Raw genomic sequence first — 15,811 nt, 5'->3', positions numbered from 1 at the left:
CAATACACTCAAGAGCCGGGGTATGTGTTGGGCCCCAAGGCTGCTAAGTCTAAATACGGAAGTCTGCGTAATGGACTTACTGCCGTGGACAGGAATAGACTTGCTTGTGCGCATCTAGAGGAATATGATCTTGGGACATACGCGCCACGTATTTCCAATATCTTGAATAAAGACTTTCTCAAGGCCGAGTATAGTACGCCTTCTATCTCAAAGCTAAGCACACAGCCTAATCATCCTAATGTACAGGGATTCTCTTACGAGTCCACAGGAATATTGAAGGATAATTATAAGAGATGAGACCCTTTTGGGCCTCCCGGTATCCAAGCCCACCACATGTAAGTGACCTCCTGTAACGCTAGCAGAACCTCTTGGTTCAAAAGTCACCATAAAGTGCAAGATCTATAACACTAGGCAACTGCTATACAACTTTGAACTGCCATGCACTCCGCAATTACGGAGTACAGAATTGGTATTTGTGAAACTAAGAACCTCTTCGGCAAAATCAGTGACCCTATCGTGGATTTTGTGCTCCCATGGCTACCTACTGGTGATCATCCACTCTCTTGCAAGTATTGTATACTTACCTATGGTGCCAGGTTTAAATCGACGCGTCCGCCAAACACCCAGTCTATTAAGGGATGCAAGGCTCATCTCTTCAATAGGGCGCAGAGATTCAAGCAAGGCCTAGTCCAATACAGACAGCGGTCGAATCTGTCGACGAGCTGCTACGCGGGCTTTCTGCTTACAACATAAGCCGTGGTCATAATGCTGCCTGTGGCTCCGACTATTCTTTGCATGTTACATCCAACTGCCCATGCAATTGAATACTATTAAGCATGGTAAATGCGGCGACAGTTGCTGAATCCGACAACAATGCCGACCGACTTCGATACTTAGTAGCGATGAAGACCTCTTTGAGTAAAGTCTTAGCGTCTGAAGAGCAGCCTCCCCAGAAGCTTGATTTGCTCGAAGCGACAATCTCAGCCCATTATATCTAGAGTACAGCGGATTCCAGGGGCAGGCTGCTAATGGCGCACTAATATGGGGTAAATTTAGGCGAAGATATTCTTGCAGAAGCCGAAGGCTATCCATTTATGCAGAACTGCATGTTTTGGGATAACGATCGAAGGGCAGGAGACACCGTCAATTTACTCTTATGCGACGCCCAGCCGTCAGGGCAAGAGCGCTGCCGTGGATTGTTTTAATGAGTTGCTCTCTCTTCCGAGGGTATTCTCGACGTTTTTGTCTGTCATGGCGAGGCGCGGTCCGAGAAAATCTCAGAAGGTGCATTATTATTGTTCAATGACACACATCCGGATAGTACAATCTTCTGCGAGTGAAGCCCCTATAAACACCACAATATTAAGCTCATTGCAGGGATCATGGGTTGCGCGAAACTGGATAATAAATTGTTGCTATCGACAACCGGGGCATTGCCTCTTGTTTATCTGTCGTTACTATTCTCGGTTTTCACAGAAAGATTGCCAGGTGAACGGACAGGTAGATCGAGTTGGCAGAGTCAGGATTTCTTTTCTTCGCTATCACCACTTTCTCTTTGTCTATATGTTGTGTTCAGGCCGATCCATGCTATGCCTTGTCAGATAGTAGGTCTCTAAATGTTTCGTTCATTTTAGTTCATTTGTGAAGATTCCAAATGGAATGGGTTAGACAGCAGAGGTATCTTAAATTATCGACTAGGCTATCCTACAGGTTTCAGACATACCTCTCATGACGCTTCAGAATTAGTTAGTATTTAAGCACCACTAGACATTCTATGACAATGAACCTTGTCCAGGCCCAGCGTGCAGAGCTTCCAATCAATTACAGCAATAGCAATTACAAATATGTCCGGGTATTATGAGATCTTAAATTATTTATTGAACAGTGCAAATGTATACAATGGCTAGTAGCGTCTTCTATTGGTATTCCTTTTTGATACACATACACCATCCGCGTGTAACCTTCTAAAATAATTCTTCAATATTTTCGTCATGATCCCCGGGAATAAGGTCAATGTTATTCCCTCCTTCAATCCGAGGCTGACTGAATGTATCTTCGCCCTCTTCGTCCCGCATCAGAACCTGGACAAGCCTATCACAAGCTTCACGAACATCCTCATCATCAACATGAAGGTGACACTCTCGGATTATAGGGTATACTTTGATGGCCCGCATTCTATCCCGCCCTTCGCGTGTTGTTGTCAATAGCAGTAGGGTTTCAAGATGCGTTACAATGATGCTAGTGTCCTTATCTCTTTGTTTGTCAGGCGGAAGCAGCTGGAGATCTGGAAGCATTTCCATGGCTTCCTCCTCAGCAAACTCTTCAGGCCCCATGATCGGCAACAAAATATAAGGAAGAATATTGGCGTCATCTTCGGAAAGGAGCTTTGGATGAAAGGGCAAGTCAAATGCGACATTCTTAATAGTCGATGCGACTCCCTTTCTCCGGATTGCGCTCATGTGCTCGGTGAACACGGTTAGTTTCGTTACTGGCACGACGTCATCATAGGCCTGTTTCGAAGTGAAATAGGCTCGTCCCTCCTCAAATTTCGAGAGGTCAGCAAACAAGTAGGACAAATAATCAAAATTAGCGTTCTTGTTAAGGGCGCCTTCTGCTCCTTTAACAAAACAGTCCATCAGCTGATCGATCGCGTTAGCAGAGCTAGACACCGTCTCTGGAATCTTCCGCTTCAACGTGAGCAATTTCTTCATCTTGTCCGATTTTGCGAGGTTGGCAAATAACATGGCGACATCATCCGCATTTGGCTCTTTGACATTCTACAGGCTCGGGTGTTAGAAGATTGACCGCTTTGCGATGGATAAGAATAATAACTCGACAACTCACCGTCAATTTTACCAAAAGAGTCTCAAGGAAAGTATCATCCTCGGCAAGAGAAGCTAACACTTCCTCATCGGCTGAGAGGTTGATAAGTATCGTTATCGCGTTCTTGGCGATAGGCTTTTCGTGGCTCGCACCGAGAAAGAATCAGCAACAGCCCTGAAGAGGTTCATTGTAGGGTCGAAGGGTTTGGGCACTGACTGTGTAATCTCGGACCAAAAGCTTCAGATCGCGCACTGGTAGGAGCTGGTGGCGTTTGAAAAGCTCTGGCTGGGAGACTGAAAAGCCAACCAGATTTTCGCAAGCTAAGGGATTTGGTGTTAGGAACGGCACTGGCGTATGTCTCGGCAGAGTGCGAAAAAGGAGAAGGGGCGAGTGGTGGTGCAGCTCACCAATTTGTCTAATCGGCGTATTCCCATGATGAAGGAATTCAACTAGCTGGTCAAGAGCGAACAGGTCAGTCTCCTGTTGAGGAACCCCTTTTTGGGTCGAAGGCCGGGTTCTAGGTACCTACCTCTTCTAGCTCAGTCGGCATATTGAGGAATCTGAGTTCCGGTTAAGAGGCAAGGGAGAGGGGCAATCGCAATGCGCGCTCCTCCTTCCTTCCGTGACTTCGTCGTCGTCTTCTCCCCGCCGGTTGGTGGGGTCGACTACTCAGGCCGTCGGGGTTTCGGTACCGCCCACTCGATTTAGTATCATCTGGCTTGTGCGTCACATAGGCATGAGACTCTAAATTCTAGTCAGTGTACCTAATTTGTCTCAGTATCCCGATTGGAGCACGGAACTTGCGAGTTTCTACCCTGTAAAAGAGATCGCATGGTTACGAAAGAAGCGGGTGGTCATACTAGACCCGAATTCAGGAAACAAGAGAGTAAACCACTGATGATCGGCAGTAAAGCGCTCGAGTCAAGAGGCTGGGTTTCGTTTACAAAGCCAACACTTTCAATGAGCCAACTCATCCAACTCTAGTATGCAATAGTCCCTGTTTGGGGTCGTTGTTTTGATATTTGCCGAGTCCACAGCTATTTCGTACCGTACCGAAAGCTTTATGAATAATTAGAACTATCTATTTATATGTAACTATGTGCGTGGGGTGTCACTATGTACATATGTATGCGAAGTACGCCTCTTCTTCACTGCGATCCACCACTAACACGAAGACAACAATGCAAGCTTCCTGGAATACCTTCTATTATACTTGACCGAGTTTCAGATCCCCAAAATTCGCTGCAAAAACCCGGAAACCGGGACAAGCCAGTCTCTAATAGAATTCTTCTCCATGTAGAGATGCCCAGCCTCTTATTTAAGAGCGAGGCCTAACCTGGCACCTGCATTCAGCCTTGCAAATGGAATCAGCTATTGAATAACGGCATCGAGCGGAAAATTAGCGCGTCCTGTCTTCATCCACAAAGGATGATACTTTCAGCCTGAACCCTGAACTCCGGCGCCATTTTTCGAAACGCCAGTTTCCGCTACAGACATACTAGGCTTTTCAATACCTCGTTCAGATGCCTTATTGGACCGGGCTACAGATGTATGCCCAAAGTGAGTATCGACAAGGTGTTGCACCACTGGCCAGCCATATGCATTTGTGAACATCCGCCGTACAATGATGTTATTATGGGCATCAGGCTCAAGGCGGACAAGAACCTTGCGCCACGACAAGTCACGGTGATAAGCCCTGGCAATTTTCTCCTCAAGTTTGAGACCATTTTCAAATTCATTGGCAGGATGTGGCTTGTCCTGGGATTCCGCTCTCGAGGCAGGCCGTGCATTTGATGCTTTATGTTGCAAAGACCCTAATGTCAATGCACGCCGCTTAGAAGCCATTGGGGGTGGCATATCCTCAGGATTATAGACTCGGTCGTGAAATATGGTTTTTGGTCTCGACGTGGGGTCAACGAAAAATTCTGTGGGTGGCAGAGGCGGCATAAGGAGGTCACTAGCTGATTCGAAGAACGTGGTTTGCGGAGGCGTATGAGGCCCATTATCATGAACTTGGTTTGCAGCAGGCGACCCCCGGATATAGGAACTGGTAGGAGATATTTCCATATCATCATGAAGCGTGTCAATCGTTTGGCTTCGCTTGTATATCCTCATATGTTTATTTCCAGGATATGTCTTCGCTGTCTCCTTCGGTCGCAAGATCGAAAATATCTTGGTTAATGGGCTCATTGGCGTAGATTGAGGCAGGTCCTCCTTCCGTATGAAATCTGCATCGCTTTCGACACAAGCCGGATATTGATGGGGCTCAAGAGTTCGGTTATCAGCTGACAAGCTATTGACGCCAGCAGCGACTGTGACATCCTGCCGTGAGGGGGGGCCGAACCCTGGTCGAGTTCCATTTACATTGCTGCTTTGATCACCAACATCTGCCAGTTCTAACTCACTCGCCAGCTGGGTCCGTGGAGACTTGGAATTAGCACCCGTTAATTCTGCCCAGCCCCATTCGGCCATTGTGCCAACGATGCCATTCTCCCTCCTAGCTTTCTCGACACGGTCAAGGCCTTTCCAGTCAAGGAAGAGCAGACAAGACGTCCGCAGAGGTACTATTCCGTCATTGACCACGTTGGAGTAGATTGTGCGGCGCTGAAACTTCGAGAGAACTTCATGAGCAGGCCCGCAAGGGAGAACCCTCAGCAAGGGCTTAGATCGAGCGTCTGGATGTCCTCGAGAGTTTATGGAATTACCCCTCCCCCCTATTATAGTCTCCCAGCCACTTCTTATTCTGGGTGCTGTCCAACTAAGCCCCAAGTCCTGGCCTGTCCTACCGACAAGTCCTAAATCTAGGGCAAAGCGAACATACACAGGGTTCTCGTTGCTGAGACCAAGGAACGGGGTCGCCAGGGCTATGAAGTTGACTGGCCTGGTTTTATCGAAGAAATCAGGGAAATGTTTCTGGATATATGCAATGGCGTATGTTTGAACGAGACCCCCGAGTGAATGACCAACAAAGCTGATACTGGTGACCTGATAGGCACCGTTCCCACAAATGGGCTGCTCTGCGTAACCATCACAAGATTCGTTAGGCTCTCCCGTTGCTCGTTTCCACGGTGAGAATGGCGCGGAAGTTTTTCCTGTAACTTTTGAGGACACGAAGGGTCGTTCTGGGCGTGTCATTTGCAGAACATATTTTGCGAGGCGCTTGCCAAGGTACTGTATTCCGCGTTCTGTGCGAGTCGCATTTCCAGGAAATCCCCTTACTATGACTTCCTCGTCATCGTGGTCTTCCAAATGCGTCTTACTACTACCTAGGTTAGCACTATTTCTATGTGGATATAACCTGTCAAAGAGATAACAGTAGAAGATCAGGAAGGGTTTATGATAGAAATGACAGGATAGAGAATTAAGAGCGAAAGAAAGAAAGGGGCAAAGACTAATGCTAGAACCAGGCGTAGGAGGGGTTACACAGAGAACTGCAGGATTTACATCAAACGATTTGCTTACCTTTCTGTTGCAGGTGACTCCCCAGAGTTATTCTGGCTACCGTGATTGTGGCTGTCGTTCTTGGCCCCATCCTTTGCTATCTTGACTGAGGCATCGATACTTTCCTTCAGGTAGAGCATATCTGCTCCCAAGTTGCTATGAAGTCCATGAGTCAACACAACAAGGTGAATTTTCTTTGTAATATCAGGTTTTTGTGGCTCATGTGCCGAGCCACGTTCAGTTCCAATTTCCATCGTCTGCCCCTGAGCAGACCCCGAAGATGGAAGATGAGGTGTATTCCAGAGACTAGCAGTATCATCTATCAGTAAAGTGATAGACCGAGAGTAGACGCCTTTGGTAGCAAGCACCTGCTTGCCTTTTGTCTCTGATGACCAGTGATCACTTAGCTGAGCAGCCTTGGGAAGCCCGGTAATGAGTGAGTCACTGGCACATAGTGATTCTACCGAAGTTTCATCACGTCCGACTAGAAGCTCGAAGTTGACGGTTGCTGTGTTAGAGAACACCACTTGAGAGATCACTTCAATGATCCAGGTCGTATTTTCTTGAGACTCGATTTCTGAGTTTGACGCCCCTTGGCTTCGGCCAGCATTCTGCGGTACATTCAGGGTCGCATACCAAGTGCCTCCGGCCTTCAGGTACGGCTCATACTGCGGGATTGTCTCTATTCCTTGTGTCCTGGCGCTGTTATTCGGACTAAACGTAGATGGATAGCATGATGCATAAAGGCTATAAGGGCCATGGAGATATGCTGCCCGCAGGGGGAGTGCAGAGGTATTCTTGACTTTGACGTATAGCTTAGCCGGCGTGGGACGGATGTTATCCACTGCAGGTGTGTACGTCAACGTGTATCTGATTTATTGGCAGGTCAGTATTGAGTTGTTCAAGGATGGGTTATTTAATCAATACCCAGGAAAGGCACTGAAGAGAGGGAGTGAACTACAGACCTGACAACCTCACCCACGCGAACACTGCCAGCCTGATGGATCAGCAGCATTTCAGGAGTCTGACTAGCAAGTGTCGAGTCTGCACGCCACCCTTGAAGCGTTTGGTACCTCAGTTGATTCTCACTGGTGGCCAAGTATACTCCTCGGTCTGGTGTTTGCGATGCTGAATAAGTTCGCGGAGATATGAACATGGGATCTGAATATAACTATTCCCATCATAGACAATGGCTGACACTGTGTACTTCGATGGTTAGATGATATGAATCTGGCGACGACTGCTATGACCAGCCTCATTAATACTGCTTGTGTTTTATTGGGAGCCTATCGATGATGGACTGAAAATCGATGTAAGTTATGTGTTGTTTTGCAGCCCGACATCTCTATTACTCCACGGGCATTATCCCCTAAATCAACGGGCATCTAAATCTAAAGTAGTGCTCCGTACTCCGTAGATAGGGGCGGACGCTAACATGGCCTACCGCCTTTCGTTCCTATGGACGCATGGAGTAGAGTACGGAGTACTGCCTAGTATCTAAAACCTTAGCATGACAGCAGCTAAAGATATGGTCCATTAATTCTTTTAAGGGCGATTTATGCCACCATAATGATAATACTATGGCCTTAAATTTGTTCAAAAATCGCACGTCCGTGTATTTCCTAATTGAACCAACAAGCCGACTAATTAGTTACTCTCTGCTGATCACTCATCATTGCGTTAGTACTACCAGAAGTAACCGGAAGTCATAAGACTTCAGTTATTGCATTGGTGTGGGGAATTTTGCAGCAGGAGGATGTTCAGGAGTCTTTTAGGATCTTTGTGTACCTTCACCCAACCCCCGGTTTCAACAATGATGATCTTACCATCGATACAGATTCGCCTCCATCTTTCATCCAATTCGCCAAGTTCAATCCGGAATCCTTCGATCTCCTCGTAGGAGATGCTCTCGTTGCCTACGTGCTGGCCCCTTTGGTATGCAGAAGTCATTACTTGCATGACACTTGATGGTGACATTGGCCCAAAGTGAACCATCCAAAGACGGCCATCCAAAGGTCTGGACAGAGGAGAAATCATGAAGTCTTTTTCAAGATTCGAGACAAGACTCGCTAGCACATACATATGCTCTTTGCGCCTCAGGAGCTCTTCATGCTTGCTCTGAGTCTGGTTGTCTTTCTTGAAAAGAGTGACAGCGCCTCTAAACTTGTGAGGCTCTGTACCGTCGGAAGGATAAAGTATCTCTTTTGCAGCTAGTTTGAATCTATCGGCCCCGAATTTGCGATATTCCAGAGTGTCACTGTCGGCAACCAATGCAGCGTGCATACCCCAGCTGGCAACAACGCCACCGTAAACCCTGGGGTGTCCGTCATCGCTCATGCGTAATATGGGGACTCTTTGGCGGCCCTCGTCAATGATATATCGCGCCCCCGGTGAAAATTCGGCAGCAAAAGTAGGTATGCTTGCTGGCGTCCCGCGCAGCAAAGCTACCAACCCAGCTGCTGGACATGCCAATAACCCTAACGAGTTTGCCATAGCATTACCCGTTCCAATCGGGATGAGAGCAATGGTTGGGGGAACAGTGAGGCTATCTAGAGTACTGTGGAAGGCGTCAATCATGTCGGTCAGGCCTCCATCACCCGAGAGAAGGATAATGGTCTGCGGAAGTCTTTCGCTGGCACGAGGGATAAACTTTGCGTTGCAGAGTTCGGTGATAGTTTGTGTCGATTGAGTCTCGTGAGTTTTATACTCGTTTACACCGAGATGTGACAGTAGCGGTCGTAGAATATTGTTAAAGAAGCTCGCTCCTGTCCCTGTTCCGGACGTCGTAGACACGATGATATCCATGCTTCCCCTTCTAGATCCGGAGGGACACAGGTGTGGCGGCAGCTGCGCATACAAGTAGCGCTCTGCCAACGGCTTAGGTACTGTAGCTAGCAGGATGTTGTCTAGTAACAGACGTTCATCTTTGATGCCGGTTGCCTCCGCGTCATTCCGAAGATATAGCAGAGAATACACTGTTTCCCCGCAGTTATCTTTGGGAACTATACAAATGATGTTTGCAACAGCAATTGTTGTTTCTTTCTGGGATTGATCAGATTTGAATCGGATACTGTCGCTGCATGGATTGCAGTCAAAGCACCCATCATCGGTATTATAAACAACGGCAGGGGGGGTCATGCTAGGTAGATATCGCTGGGACCTTCGCTAGCAAAAAGGTATGAAAGGCGTTAAAAGCAAAGGGGAAAGGATCTTAGATGAATTAGATATTAGAGAAGAGGCCCGCTAAGGTAGACAGTGTGCTCTTTACACAAAAGGTGGTTTATTGCCAGCTTCTTTAGTGGAAAAGGCTAGGTACATGTGGGAGATTAGCGGGGTGCACTAAGGCTAGCATGTCATACTAATGACACGGAGTAGGCACCAACTACGGAGTGTCTACCCCGTACTACTTATTACTCGCGAGTCTCAAGTGATAACGTGCTTGCTAAGGTATACCCTACCACACTTGAAATACTGACAACTACTTGTCACATTGTGATAGATATAGTATTTGGCATCGTAAACAGACTCGTGAAACCACCGTCTCATACCGGAAATAGGGACACAGAGAAGCCAATGTATAGCCATAATCTTCTATGATGGGCGAATAGGGTCTCCTCCGGAACTCCCGCCGAAACGCTCATCAAGAGGTTGATCCGTGCTTGTCACTAAGGTTCACCGCAATGAATGTCTTTGGGAGCTTGACCCTGGAAAATAATAACGATTAATCTGCTGCTGCTGCTGTCTGTAGTTGCAAATATAGTCATTCAAGGGTGAGTATCTTACGTGTCAAATCTTGCCTTCAGAGTTTCTATAACCTCTTTCCAATCATGATGGGCAGTCAAACTCCTTCTTGGGGCGCATCCAATGGCATGTCTGGAGTCAAGCTGCACATCTAGGGGGTCGAAAGCATGGCATCCAGGGCTGATTGATATCCGAATCGAATAGGAATTTGTCGACGATTCACAATCCTTGGCTTCGTAAAGTTCAAAGCAAATTTGAGATAAGTAGTCCAGCTCAGGGATAGCGGTCCTGGCTATCTTGGTCTGGATGCCTCCTTCCAAGATGCAGTTAAGAAGGGTGTAGATATGGGATTCCTTAGTGAAATAGAAAAAAGACCTCGCGTCAGGCGAGGCCTGAACTTCTTCTAGGTCTCTGACGATACCCTGAAGGAGCGGCAAGGAGGTCAAGAGGCCAATCTCCAGTTTCTCTGTGTCCGTGATTCCATACTCTTGTGGGGTCACGTAGTCAAAGAGTACCTTAGCGAGCTTGTATAGCTCTCTTAACTTCGAAAGTCTCCCATCTATTTTGGCCTTCGTCGGACTGGAGCCAGGATACAACTTGAAGTAGTGGTCATAGCTGTCATCAAGGGCCCTGAAGTGTGGCATTAATTCAAGTGCATGCATACGCTTTTTCCATCCGAATCGATGCGCGAAATGCGAACCCTCTGTATGCTCTTCATTTTTGTCATGGCCGAGTCCCGTATCTCCGAGGGTATCATCTCTCTTGGATTTCTTCAAGCTATGACCATATTTTTCATCATCATCATCATCATCATCGCTGTCATCGCTATCAGGCGGCATGAAGACCCACTCTAGAAATTGCCGATTATGAAGCGCATCAAACTTCATGCTGTCATAGAGCTCAGAAAGCTTACTGGGGTCGACCTTCTCGGTATCACAAAACTCGGCGAAGAGCTTCTCCCACCTTTCTTTGAAAAGCATGGGATCCTCCCCAGTACACCACCGTCCTTGGATAGAAGACAAAGGTGTCTCGCATCCCACGTTAGGCTGGGGGGAAAATGTACTGTTATCATCTATACCATTCGTTGCTGCAGATAGAGATGATGATCCTTCCAACTTTCGGAAGTTGTGTCTCATAATATCTCGGTGGTATTTCATCAGTTCGACAACGGTAGCCAGAACGATTGATGGCTCCGGGATATTATCCTTCGGCCATGTAAATTGCGAGGGCGCGGATCCTTCTCTCAGAAGCACCTTTAGCTTCTTCTTGACCTTATCCATGAGATCTTTTGCAGCATTGGAGTCGTCCAAAAGATCTTTCCGTACTTGTATAAAGTTTTCGGGAAGTTCCTTTTGATCGAGAAAAGAGCAAGCCCAAATTTGAGCTATATGGTCTAATCAGATTGGATTCAAAAAGACCAGCGTGCTGACTTACCACTCGTGCTCACTCTTCGTTCTGAGCTTGTGTAAATACGGACATTATTCAACGCCTCTTTGTTCATTAACTTTAGATCATCACGCATGTTAAGCCCCAAATCCTGTGATTGATAGCGTGCTGCATGTGTGGGTTCCCCTCCCCATTTGATTACGAGCTGCAGCTTATCCAGGATCAAGTCATTTTCTGCAGCAGAGAATCTCGAGAAAGTTGCACCAGATATTGAGTCACTTCGCGTCTGAGGTCGGCTTAGTTGATCGTTTTCTGAGGAAGACTGGTTGTGGATAGGTATAGAAGACTCTTCTTGGGGTGGATCGGTAGGTGATGTCGGAAGGGCCGACGATGATTGCCCACGTAGTTCTTCCGGTTTTCGCTTGCGAAACATGGGTTTGATTTGAACCTTTGTCCCTGGCCAGCCACCTTTTCTCTCTAGAGATGTACGGAGTAATCTCAGTTTTTCCATGTCTTCGAGTTTTTGCTCCATAGCAACTTTGACAGCATGGGAGACACTTGCCAATGCGGCTTCACCCTTGATCACCACTTCTTCTTGATGACCTTTCAGCAAGTCGATGAAAGGCTGGCTGTGGAAGGTGAACTTGAACTTCTGTTTGGGTGTACGGTCTGCGTGTCTGATAACTGCCACCATTCCCTTGAGCTTCCACGAGTGTTTGGAAGCTGGCGGTGGCGGTGGCCCTTGGGAAGGCGGATCCATTGTCAAGATAGGCGACTTGGAATTTTGCGCGGCATAGGCCCTTGAGTTCGCGAGTTTCTCTAGCCCATTAGGATCTACATGGCTGTTTCCATTGTCGATTCTCTCAGCAGATGATGAAGTTATTGGCCTCGTAGCAATGGAGTCCGACGAGCCTGTATCAGGACTTCTAGGACCTGTTTGGTTTCCGTGTAGCTTCGATGCACTTGGCGATTTCAGCAGGGTCTTTAGGGTATGTCTGTGGGAGATAGAATGCCTCCATGGATGACCAGAATCCGAAGGAAGAGTATCAGTAGGCTCCAGGATCCCTTCGCATTTGCGCTTCTCATTTAGAAAGGCGTCTCTCAAAATGCTAGCGCATTTGTCGTAATAATCATTATTGTCTTTGACAAAACTCCAGCCGTTTACATCAATCACATAGCTTTTCTCTCCCACACGGAGCATGTCAAATCCGCAAATTCTTTGACCAAATCCATTCGATATTTTGGAAGCAATGGCTGCTTCCTCCTTGCTCAATTTGGTGATGTACCTGAGCTCCTTGCCATGGGTGTTGCGGCGAACGAGTCCGTCAACCACAGGAGACTTTCGTGTCTCTGCGTGACAAAAATCCGGTCCGACCGTGTAGGCTTTGACGTCTTCAGAATTATCGACCCTCAGGAACTGTTCATAAATGTAGCTTGTGTCTTTCTCTGCCACCGATCTTGGAACAACAAGATCGGGGTCGTATTCAGAGCTTTTGTTCCCGACCTTTCGGAAAAGTCTCCTACCACCACCACCGTACTGTTGGTCGTTGGGGAAATATATATGGATATTGTGGTCTTCGCCGTTTACCGGCTTCTCGACGAAAGGCTTTCTGAAAACTTTGCCATCCACAATTAGAGCATCGCCATCGTCAGACATTCTCACGCTCATTGTCCTTGAGGCTCCTCCACCAGTTCCGTCGCTGGAACCCTCAAGTTTCACCCCTGTCAGTTTATATACATGCTCGGCAATTTCTGGGGATTCCAGCGTAGGTCCGCCGTCTCGGTTAACCTCTAATCTTTTGGGCGTCGGGACACTCATCTGATCTAGTATTTTCAAACAGAGCCGCCGGTCCCATAACACCTTCTGCATAGGCAAGTCGTTGACGCAAAACGGTTTCCGAAGTTTAGCATAAGCGATGGCTTTGTCCAATGGGAATCCATCAGAAAAGAATGCTATCAGGTATTCACACACAGGCCAATTCTCTACAGCTTCATCAAGAATCACCTTATCACCAAAGACGATAACTTCAAACCCACCCTTGGATTGAAGACGCGTGAGAATATTTTGGCTAGGTTTGCTGCGTGCTTTCACATCCAGAGCACAGACACCGATCCTCCCTAGCTGCGGTATTTCAGAAACTTCGGCTTCACTGATGGAGCTGGCGGCTGTGCTCCCACTTAGCCTTCTGGGTGCTCGGCTGGATGAGCGGGTTGAAGAGTTTGGAACTTGCCCAGCGTTACAATGATCCGAAGGAGCATCAGACTTGTGCGACTTGGGTCTGCGGCCTTGTGCGTCATTCAAATTGCTCTTTGAAGAGCCCGAGGCTGTGGGTTCGTATAGTAGGCTGAAAGGGCCTTTGCCTGTCCGATCGGAACCTGCACTCGGTGATGATGCTAGAGAATTCGGCTTTGCTTCCATGCTGGCGCCAGTAGGATCAAGATTATCAGAGGAGCAATTGTTGGGCCCCCTGAAATCCATTGAGTATAAGGCTATAGGTTAGGGCAAAGATGTTGGACTATCATGAATTGAAACACCTGATCAAATTCTGGTAGAAGCTAGCTGGCGGAGCTGTGGCCACGGGAAGAATCGACAGATGACAAAGTCGGTTTTCAGTGACGTAGTTACTAGTTATTCCCATTCCTGGGGGAAGATTCTAATCGCACGGGCTCCCTCTTCCCTTTCCTCTTTTTTTTTGGGTGCTGGCGATCGCGGTGGCGGCGTACCTCGAACTTGATTCGTATGGTATCTTGAAAGGGCAACCATAAGCTGTGGGTAATAGCCTTCCTTCCTCGATATGATGGATCCAGTCTGAGGTATTTGGTTGCGACCACAGGCAAACAGCAAACTTAAACTCCAAAATGTCGACAATTCTGACTCTAACCCAGACGAACATAGAACATTGAAAGAGCAAAGGCCGGTAGTAGGAGACTACTAGCCTATTATCCAGTTATGTAGAGATTATGATTGGTTCTGGTCCATTGTGTGAAAAGTTTTGCACTATTACTGGATAGCAGCACCATGCAGTACTCCCAATCATTGTTTGTGTGTGGTATTGTAACTTGAATGTATTGATCATTGCATTAGGCTATTGTGCTACATTTCTTCAATGAAATGTAAGGAACACAACTTGATTTACTTCTATACTGAGAAACTTACCTAACATAACAGACGAATGGTAAGAAGAGGGAAACACCAGCCTTAAATCAGCAAGATAAAATGAATGATTGCCACACAAAAAGCACCTCACAGTATACGGAGTAGACTATGGTGAAAGATGCTTGAGCTCAGCATGATTTATGATAAGATATAATAGTACAAAGAAGACAGACGAAAAAGTTCATACTCTACACAGCACCAGTGGGTCTACTTTACTGACCTCAGACATGGGTTATATAAGAATGGTGTTGCTCCGTACTATCCTGTTATAACTCAACAGTGATTCCTTACCGTGAAGATAGGAAAACACTAGTTAAGAGGTATCAATTAAAGAATGCTATGCTAATCCATTTTCGTATTGTCATAAATCCTTAGTAAAATATTGCAGAAATCGTGTTTTGATCATAAATATAGAGTAAGGGCTCATCCATCGTAGGAAAGAGTGTAATACTTTGAGTTTCACAGACCTCAGCATGGGTGAAGATGCTCTGACTACCCCTCAAAGGGAACCCTTTATAATCAGACTTATTTCGAAGATGTATTACCACTCCTTCAGGCAAGTTATTCTCTAAGTACTCCGTACAGTTCAAACATATAGAACCTAACAAATCTGCAGAAGATTCCAATGCCTCGCAGGATGCCAGATTCTACATCATGTACTGATATGGAGGAGTCCTGCTCCGTACGTAGGTTGAGATAACTTAGAACTTGCCTGCACCTATATTAAAGGACCAGCGTGCAAATTATTCAAAAGGGATTGGTTTATAAGGACCATTCATTATCATCAGATTCATCAAATTATAGGTAGTGAGCACCTTCAAAAGTTCTACAAAATCCAGTATGTTCCATGGCACTACCTCTTGTATATTAGCAATAACTCGTGTTTACACTCCATAGGTATACTTCCAGATGCCATCTATGTGTGTAGAGAGTAATATCTCATTCTGTACGGAGTAACCACCCGGAATTTGGGATTTGGATAACAATATAGCACAATCCACCGGCCTTCTTATACGATGACTTTTTGTAAATCCTGGCTGACCTAGGGTATTGTGTCCTATTACAAATCTGTATACCTACTCCATGAAAGATTTAGTTTCCAAATAAGACAAAGATCATTTACTGGTTCGGTTGCTGATAAGCTCTTTTTCACCTGCAGCTACGGACTACTACGGAGATAAATGACAATACACCTATTGCCTAAGAAGTAAGTAACGGTACCATTGGAAACAATGGATGGATTGCGCCCATACTGTGTAATGA

At 46.6% G+C, this 15,811-nt stretch overlaps 4 protein-coding genes across 4 annotated transcripts; all 4 read right to left on the bottom strand.

The window, feature by feature from the left end:
• Nucleotides 1–1,892: 1,892 nt before the first annotated feature.
• On the bottom strand, nucleotides 1,893–3,633 carry BO80DRAFT_491133 (protein HGH1). Its single transcript, XM_025723680.1, has 5 exons — nucleotides 3,353–3,633; nucleotides 3,231–3,276; nucleotides 3,040–3,143; nucleotides 2,845–2,958; nucleotides 1,893–2,777 (listed from the first exon to the last, which is right to left on the bottom strand). The coding sequence occupies exons 1-5, from the start codon at nucleotides 3,371–3,373 to the stop codon at nucleotides 1,965–1,967; spliced, it is 1,098 nt and encodes a 365-aa protein (XP_025578718.1). The 5' UTR covers nucleotides 3,374–3,633; the 3' UTR covers nucleotides 1,893–1,964.
• A 627-nt stretch (nucleotides 3,634–4,260) lies between these two features.
• Nucleotides 4,261–7,634, bottom strand: BO80DRAFT_399775 (lipase ROG1 family protein; the record flags this gene model as incomplete). The annotated part of the gene is made up of 3 exons (XM_025717481.1): nucleotides 7,230–7,634; nucleotides 6,286–7,134; nucleotides 4,261–6,085 (listed from the first exon to the last, which is right to left on the bottom strand). The coding sequence occupies exons 1-3, from the start codon at nucleotides 7,418–7,420 to the stop codon at nucleotides 4,261–4,263; spliced, it is 2,865 nt and encodes a 954-aa protein (XP_025578717.1). The 5' UTR covers nucleotides 7,421–7,634.
• A 141-nt stretch (nucleotides 7,635–7,775) lies between these two features.
• BO80DRAFT_422237 (diacylglycerol/lipid kinase family protein) lies at nucleotides 7,776–9,558 on the bottom strand. The gene has a single exon (XM_025718777.1). The coding sequence runs from the start codon at nucleotides 9,400–9,402 to the stop codon at nucleotides 7,981–7,983; it is 1,422 nt and encodes a 473-aa protein (XP_025578716.1). The 5' UTR covers nucleotides 9,403–9,558; the 3' UTR covers nucleotides 7,776–7,980.
• A 198-nt stretch (nucleotides 9,559–9,756) lies between these two features.
• Nucleotides 9,757–14,339, bottom strand: BO80DRAFT_399768 (inositol polyphosphate kinase VIP1). The gene is made up of 3 exons (XM_025717480.1): nucleotides 11,440–14,339; nucleotides 10,048–11,389; nucleotides 9,757–9,968 (listed from the first exon to the last, which is right to left on the bottom strand). Exons 1-3 carry the CDS (start codon nucleotides 13,868–13,870, stop codon nucleotides 9,905–9,907), a joined length of 3,837 nt encoding a protein of 1,278 aa, XP_025578715.1. The 5' UTR covers nucleotides 13,871–14,339; the 3' UTR covers nucleotides 9,757–9,904.
• Between the last annotated feature and the right edge of the window lie 1,472 nt (nucleotides 14,340–15,811).

Source organism: Aspergillus ibericus (genome assembly GCF_003184845.1).
Source record: "Aspergillus ibericus CBS 121593 unplaced genomic scaffold BO80scaffold_6, whole genome shotgun sequence".
NCBI classification, from domain to species: Eukaryota; Fungi; Ascomycota; class Eurotiomycetes; order Eurotiales; family Aspergillaceae; genus Aspergillus; species Aspergillus ibericus.
Note: the sequence above shows the minus strand (reverse complement) of the source record. Positions and strands in the feature narration are given on the sequence as shown.

Coding starts and splice junctions, on each gene's coding strand:
- BO80DRAFT_491133 (XM_025723680.1), bottom strand. CDS start 3,373: ATGCCGACTGAGCTAGAAGAG. Junction 3,277..3,352: donor TGCCGACTGAGCTAGAAGAG/GTAGGTACCTAG, acceptor GCTCTTGACCAG/CTAGTTGAATTCCTTCATCA. Junction 2,959..3,039: donor TTTTGGTCCGAGATTACACA/GTCAGTGCCCAA, acceptor AGCCACGAAAAG/CCTATCGCCAAGAACGCGAT.
- BO80DRAFT_422237 (XM_025718777.1), bottom strand. CDS start 9,402: ATGACCCCCCCTGCCGTTGTTTATAATACCGATGATGGGTGCTTTGAC.
- BO80DRAFT_399768 (XM_025717480.1), bottom strand. CDS start 13,870: ATGGATTTCAGGGGGCCCAACAATTGCTCCTCTGATAATCTTGATCCT. Junction 11,390..11,439: donor ACGAAGAGTGAGCACGAGTG/GTAAGTCAGCAC, acceptor TAGACCATATAG/CTCAAATTTGGGCTTGCTCT. Junction 9,969..10,047: donor CTGAAGGCAAGATTTGACAC/GTAAGATACTCA, acceptor ATTATTTTCCAG/GGTCAAGCTCCCAAAGACAT.